At 34.0% G+C, this 8033-nt stretch overlaps 1 protein-coding gene across 1 annotated transcript; it reads left to right on the forward strand.

The window, feature by feature from the left end:
• Positions 1-1115: 1115 nt before the first annotated feature.
• Positions 1116-3164, forward strand: LOC117915747 (cytochrome P450 94C1-like). The gene has a single exon (XM_034831427.1). The coding sequence runs from the start codon at positions 1205-1207 to the stop codon at positions 2717-2719; it is 1515 nt and encodes a 504-aa protein (XP_034687318.1). The 5' UTR covers positions 1116-1204; the 3' UTR covers positions 2720-3164.
• The last annotated feature ends 4869 nt before the right edge of the window (positions 3165-8033 follow it).

Genomic DNA, 8033 nt, shown 5'->3' on the forward strand with positions numbered 1-8033 from the left:
GAAAAACAAATTTGAAAATAGTAAATATATTCATAATTGGATATAAGGTCTTGTTTGCTAATTGTTAAAAACAATTTTTAAAAATAATTTTTAAAAAGTATAACAAAAGCCTTGTTTGCTAACCGTTTTTAATATTTTTAAAAATAATTTTTATGTCTATATATTTATTTTTAATCATTATATATGTTTGTATAATTATTTTTTAAAACAACTCTAAAAAAATAATTGAAAATAATTAAATGATGTTTTTTTGAAAACACTCTGTTTCTTGTTATTAAGAATAAAAAATAAAAAATATTTTTTGTTATCAAATATGTTTTCTAATTTTTTATTTTGAAAAACATAAAATCATTCTGAAAACAATTGAAAACAGACCTAAACATTTTCACTATTTTTCATAAGTACATAAAATTAAAAAACAAAAAGAAAGGATGAAAAGAGGAAGAAGAAAAATTCATATAACCAAAAATATCTTTCTCACCTAAACAAAGAAGGATTGTTTTACCACCTTACTAAAAATACTAAATGATAATGAAGGAAAATAATTTTTTTATAGAAGAATTTTATGAAAGATTTGTTGGCATAATTAAATTTAGTCATTTAAATATATATATATATATATATAAAAGGAGAGATTTAACTGATAAGGTAAGAAGAAGAAGAAGAAGAAGAAGAAGAAGATATGGCTGCAGGAGGTGCGTAGAAGGATGATTTTGAATGGACACAGTGGAAGAACCAAATTTGATAAAGAAAGACGAGAACGGCCGATGACATGAGATTGGAGAAAAGTCACCGGGTGGGGTGGAAGTGGGAAGAGGAAAAAGGAAACTAGAAAAGGGGAGATCGAGATGGACAGTAGGGCACTAGCATAAGTTGGAGCACGTGGTTTGATTGTCGCATCTTGGAATGAGTCATGACGTGTGAGTATTGTGTGGGCGCCCGCGACTCCCTCCGATATATTTTAGCGCACGTTTTCCTCGCTTCACTCTCTCTCTCTTTGGCTTTCTTATATGCCTCGTGCCCTTAGGTGTTGAAAAGTCCGTATCACTGCTCCACACTCCGCCCCCACTTCCCAACTGAAATTCCCATTTAAGGACGCCTCCCTTACCTAAATCTTCTATCATTTTTCACCCCTTCTGCGTCTCGTTCCTCTCGTTCCTCTCCTTCGTCTATCTCTTTCCTTTCTGGATTTGTTAATTCTTCCATGGAATACTACAGTGAAGCTTCCTCCTGGTTGCACTCCATGTATACTACTTTCTGCTTCTTCTTCTTTGCTTTCACCTTCTTCTTCTCTCTGTTTGCTTTCTTGGTTTTCATCTTGAGGTTGAGGCCCTGTTGTGATTGTGATGTTTGCCGGAGCTACCTGTCGGGTAGCTGGAAGATGGAATTTGATAATCTCTCAGATTGGTACACTCATCTTCTGAGGAAGTCTCCCAGCAGGACCATTCATGTTCACGTGCTCGGCAACATCATCACTGCAAATCCTGAAAACGTTGAGTACATGCTCAAGACCAGGTTTGACAATTACCCGAAAGGGAAGCCTTTCTCGGCGATCTTGGGTGATCTGTTGGGCAAAGGTATTTTCAATGTTGACGGTGACTCCTGGAAGTTTCAGAGGAAAATGGCGAGTCTGGAGCTCGGGAGTGTTTCTATAAGGACATTTGCATTCGAGATCATTACGTCAGAGATCAAGAATAGGCTGATTCCTCTGATGTCATCGATTGCCGGTAGAAGCGAAGCCATTCTGGATCTACAGGATGTGCTTCGGCGGTTCTCGTTCGACAACATTTGCCGATTCTCCTTCGGGTTAGACCCCGGTTGCCTCCAATTATCTTTGCCCATGTCGGAATTCGCTGAGGCCTTTGATCTTGCATCCAAGTTGTCAGCTGAGCGAGCAATGACGGCATCGCCTTTGATCTGGAAGATGAAGCGGCTGCTGAATATAGGATCAGAGAGGAAGCTCAAGGAAGCCATTAAAATGGTGGATGAGCTAGCACAGGAGTTGATAAAGCAAAGGCGCACAGCAGGCTTCTCAACCCAGAGAGACCTTCTCTCGAGGTTCATGTGCTCAGTCTCCGACGACCAGTACCTTCGAGACATCGTCATTAGCTTCCTTCTAGCCGGCCGCGACACGGTAGCATCCGCTCTCACCAGCTTCTTCTGGTTGCTGTCACAGCATCCGGAAGTGGTGTCTGCAATTCGGGAAGAATCGGATCGAATCATGGGGCAAACTGAAGAACAAGCAAGCTTCGAACAAATGCGGGAGATGCACTACTTGCAAGCGTCGGTTTATGAGAGCTTGAGGCTCTTTCCACCCATTCAATTCGACTCAAAGTTCTCACAGCAAGAAGATGTTCTACCCGATGGAACATTTGTCCGGAAAGGTACAAGGGTCACTTTTCATCCCTATGCAATGGGGCGTATGGAGAAAGCATGGGGCCCAGACTGCCTCGAATTCAAGCCAGAGAGGTGGTTAAAGAACGGAGAGTTCATGGCTGAGAACCCTTTCAAGTACCCAGTATTTCAAGCTGGGCCCAGAGTTTGTCTGGGCAAGGAAATGGCAGTGGTGCAGATGAAAAGCGTTGCTTTAGCACTAGTCCGGCGCTTCGATATCCAGGATGCAGTGCCAAGCCGGGCTCAGCGCTTTGCTCCCGGCCTCACAGCCACCGTGAGAGGTGGTTTCCAAGTCAGAGTTCATGAGAGAAGGCAGCACCAATAGTTTGGCGATCCACATATCATGGCAAATTTGGAGATACATGCTAAATTTAGCAGTTGCTATGAATCCTGCTTGCAGTGTAGAATGGTGGAAAACCCAATTGCTCAATGACCTTGTATCATATGAATAATGGTCTAGCAGCCACATTGTAGGTTTGTAAAGAATTTCCCTTCACACTGAAAAGCCAAAAAAAAAGGGGGGGAAAGAAAAAAATAAAAAGAACAACAACAACAATTAAGAGCCATTTTCTCAAATGATGCATGTAGTGTTCTTATGGTTTGATCGGTGGATGAACCCCTCATGTTATGTACATGATTCGATATATATTCGTCCCTTTGTATAATTATGTCATAGAATTGGGGAACTGAAACTCTCTTCGGCAACGCATTGTGCATATGAATACCTTCAATTTTACAACAAATGACATGAAAATCTATCATTTTTCTTATTTTTGAGAGAGTGAAACAAAAAGGACTGATGGAGTAATGAAATGAAACGGGACAAATTGAATCAGTTGAGATGGTCACATGTCAGATCTGCATCACCTACCATCTGCAGAGGTGTGTATCTTCCAAAGTTTTCAAGTCTAACCACGTGCCATGGATAAGACAGGTTATACCGCCCCTTGATTAGTAATAATTTATTGAATAGCAATTAAATTTTTGGACAAGTTTAACTTCTAGATTGGCATCATGTGACTCATGTCGGACTATTCTCTGCAGGATATAGTATTGAATTGGTTAGTTTGTCACGCTCATGATCCATGGCTAGATGCAATTGTAGACCCCAAGAAATTAATATGTTTTTAATTTTCATCAACCAAACTTGACATTGGCTTCTCTTAATTAATTGATCTTATGCTTTAGTTATATCACAAGAGAGCTTGATAAACTTATTTGATTAAGCTTGGCCTTGTCTTTATCCATCTTTAGGAAGGTGGGTTTCTCTCTTTTCACTTTTTGGGCGGTTGAATCAGATGTAGATTTCATTTTTATCAAGAAAGTTGACACATGATCTATTTGGGTTGTTACATTAGGTGAAGTTAACATAGCTTTATGGCCGTATTTTTTGAATCATGATGATTTTGTTGTGCATCAAGCGTGGTGATTAATCATTTTGATACACAACTTTTCAAATCATAGAGGCGACTTGTCATGGGATTCATTAAAAAGCTTGGGACAGATTGAATTTCGTGTCAAAACAAGAATCGCCTAGATGATACTGAACGCACACATGCAAAGCAAGCAGATACATGAGGAATTTGGTGAGAGATTGATTGGCCTGCGTGATAGATTAATGGAAAGACATACTTAATTTTGATTCGGCGCCTCATTGCTTTCTGATGCCCCTCATGTGAAGCTTGCGGCAAGATATAACATATGCAATTATAGCTATGCTTCTCATGTGACATTAAGCAATAGATTAGTGAACCAAAAAACGACTTTATCTTAATTTAGGCACATGTGATAGATGTAGATTGATATAGTCCTTTCGAAAATTCATATCATGGCCTAACTGTTGCTTCTCATGCTTGAGGAACATGTTCTCTCGTGAGCTTAGATTCAGTATATGGCTTCTTGGACCACTTCCCTAATTTTCTATTCGTTGTTGTGTGTCCTAAAGCAGTTAGGCTTCACCTACCGTACTTTAATAAGACCTTTCCTCAAGTGGTCCGTCTTCTAGAAAAACCAATATTGGAAAATGAAAAGAATGAATATTATATCGTAATTCATTGTTTTTGAAGGCTAAATATTCCCATGAAACCATCATCTACTCCATTGACATGTAATCAAGTAGCTATATATAAAATTTACAGTGACTAGATTTTCCTTTCGGGGATTTGTAATTTCTGAGTCTGCAGAGATGACCACGTCATTATCGACCTTCATGATGTGGCCTTTGGTCCAATTAAATTTTGTCTTAGTTGGAGATTAGGTCATGGCGTATGTCACGATGAAAGGGACAAACTGCAAGCTGCGTTAATTTTGTTTTCGCGTAACCGTGTATAGCGTGATCTCATAGTGCTGCAACTGCCACATATGCTTGAATCTGTGCTAGACTTTTTCTGTGGGTGCCTGCAAATTATATACATATGGTTGTCGGGTTATGTTTACTCAGGCCTGTGCTGTAGGCCTACCCAGTGGCAAGAGGCCATAACTTCGTCATTTCAGCTGATGGAAGTCTTCTCTTCCTCAGCTGAAGCCTGTCAGTGTAATTGCATCTAATCTGGTTGTCGCATCGATCTCTTAGGCTTTGTATACATATGCCGTGCATATTCTCCAAGTGAGTTAGCAGTAGCATTTGCATATTCATAATACTGCTCCTCAGCATTGCTAGGGCCAGTGCTTACTACATGTGAGGGAGCTATTAGACGAAAGATTGCAAGGTTTCAAGATCTCTACTGTAAAAAGATTTGAGTTTTGAAACATTCAAACCTCAATTATAATTTCCAACACACCCTATGGGGCAAAGATTTGTTTCTTTATTGCTTAAATTATGCCTAAGATCTTCAATGCATGCACCCCAAAGTCCAAACATGTTCATATGCACACTCAGGCTCAATTGGTCACTTTTACACTTGAACTTCGATGTGCAAATGCACAATTCCTCTGCTTAGCGTCTCTATATACATGGAATATCTTGCGCACTCTCTATTTGCACACAATACCTACTACTCACATTGTCTATGTTCATTATATATACTCTACGTATATGCACACCTATTTGTCTGCTAATTTACCTCCATTAACCTTTATCTCTTGATTTATATATATATGAATGTGTTATTTTAATCTATTTTGTTGTATTTTCTACTGCTTTTAGATATGAGAAATTACATAATATAACTTTTCTACGTATTTTATGTTTTGGGAAATTATAAAACTTTTTCTAAATTTTTTCTCATACCTTTTGGATATGAGAAATAGTCTCACTTATTTTTCATTCATACCTTAAGAAATCATGAACTGATTTTTCTAAGCTTTCAATATAGTTTCTAGCTAAGAAATTATAAACTAATTATGACTGCTAAAAATTTATTTATATACCTTTTAAAATAAATGTATGATGTGACTATAGTATTTGAACAAAAGAAAAATCTTATTAAAATTTTTAAATAAGAAATAAATCTTCAACAATACATGTAAAAGTCTTCTTTCCATTGACATAACATTAATGCTGATGTCATATAAAAATAAAGAAAATAAAAAGAAAATTAATCAAAAGAAAGAAATTCAAAGAAAATTAATGAACTTGAAAATCATTATTATTCAAATAATCATAGTCCTTATTATAATCTACTATAAGGCTTCAATCATAACAATTGTCTTTCATGATAACGGTAAAGATTATAAGGATGTTCAACACAAAGGATAACACGTAACATCTATAAAAATTTCAAGTTTAGAAGAAATCTACTTACAAACAAACAAAAATGGGTAGTCATGATAACTTCTACTAACATACAAACAAAAATGGGTAATATTGTCATGATAACTGCGAAGATTATGCGAGCATGCATTTGAAAGATTCAACACCAAAGATGTGTCATAAGAGAAATGTGAGAGGGACCAATTAAAATTAGCCCTAGCCATTAATTTCCCATTTCACTTGAGAACTACTTGAACCATTGTCATGATGCCTTGAAATCCAGCACCAACTCCACTCATATGAATCCCATAATTTCTATAAGATACAAGGGTAGACCATGAGTTGTGTTAATGATGAGGGTACAAATCACACCTGAAATTATATGGTCAAGAAAATATTTACTTCATCTACCATGCGCCTTGCTTATTCTCCCATCCGGGGATATAAAAAATGGAATAATTGGCTTCCATCTACGCCCATATATTGCAATATTTTATTGAATTGGAAAGAGTCATAAGATGAGTCATATATGGGAGCTTTTGACAAGGATACCATAGGTTAGATTAGTGGAAAATGATAAAAGGAAGGGAACTTTTATTTTATTTTATTTTATTTTTTTTTTTTAACGTTTAAGTATAATAAAAAAAAATGTATAAAAAGAAAGGAAAATGTTAATTCTTTTTTAAAAGGGGGGAAATGACAATTTTGAAAATTTTAATTGTGGTTTGGATGCGTCTCTTGTTTTAAAAAAAACAAAAAACAAAAAACAAAAAACAAAAAACAAAAAACAAAAAACAAAAAACAATAATTACTTATATATAAAACATAAAATAAAAAAAAATTATAGGAAGTACATTAGTACATCCAAACCACACCATAATTTTCTTATTTATTCTCAACTTTTCCACAAATAATCAAGAAGGAAACAAATAAAATAAAACTTTTTCCTTATCATTTTCAAGCATATTGAGTGATGTGAAAACAGTCTTTTGTTTTTAAAAATTTCTAACATTATTTGGTTATTGTTCTATAAAAACAAATTTTAAAAACAAAGTGAAATAGAGAATAATTTTTTAATCATATTAGAAAGTCATAAACCAACATTTATTTAAATTTCTGAGTTAATTTCTTATATATATATACAAAATGAGGAAGAGTTAATGCGTTAAATTTATTAACAAGTTTAATAATTTTTTAAATTAATTTAAAATTCAAATAATAAACCAATTAATACAAAACATTTATATATAGAAATTGGTTTACAACGATTCTATTGTTTCTCTTTTATATAAAATTAGTATTTTTCGATTTTTTTTTTTACTAAGAAAATGAATTCCAAATTAAACAAGACTTAATACGTTGGTCTAGAACATAATCAATATAAAAAATTTATGGACAAAAAATTGGTCTAAAAATGACTATATTGTTTCTCATGTATATAGAATTATTATTATTATTATTATTTTTCGCTAGTCAATTAAACTCCAAATTAAATAAGATTTAATGTATTATATTTATTAACAAGATTAGTAATTTTTTAAAATTAATTTAAAATTTAAATAATAAACTCATTAATACTAAACATTTATGGATAAAAATTGGTTCATAATGGCTCTATTATTATTATTTTTTGCATATAATTATATTTTTGTCAATTTTTTTCACTATAAAAACTTCATAACAAGTGACAATTGTATTGAATTTATCAATGGGTTTAACCATTTTTAAAAATAATTTGGAATTCAAAAAATAAATCTAATCATTAAAAAAAATAAAAAAAATAGAAGATCAAAACTCATATATTATGAGTGATGACTTCACTATTTCTCCTATACATACAATCACATTTTTTTAATTTAGGTAAATAAATTATAAATTGAGTAAGATATAATTAATTATTTAAATTTTTAATCATTTAAAATTTTTTAAAAATAATTTTGAATTCAAA

Source organism: Vitis riparia, chromosome 6 (assembly GCF_004353265.1).
Source record: "Vitis riparia cultivar Riparia Gloire de Montpellier isolate 1030 chromosome 6, EGFV_Vit.rip_1.0, whole genome shotgun sequence".
Classification (NCBI taxonomy): domain Eukaryota; kingdom Viridiplantae; phylum Streptophyta; class Magnoliopsida; order Vitales; family Vitaceae; genus Vitis; species Vitis riparia.

What these genes read in the sequence shown, in the direction of transcription:
- LOC117915747 (XM_034831427.1), top strand. Translation starts at nt 1,205, where the DNA reads ATGGAATACTACAGTGAAGCTTCCTCCTGGTTGCACTCCATGTATACT.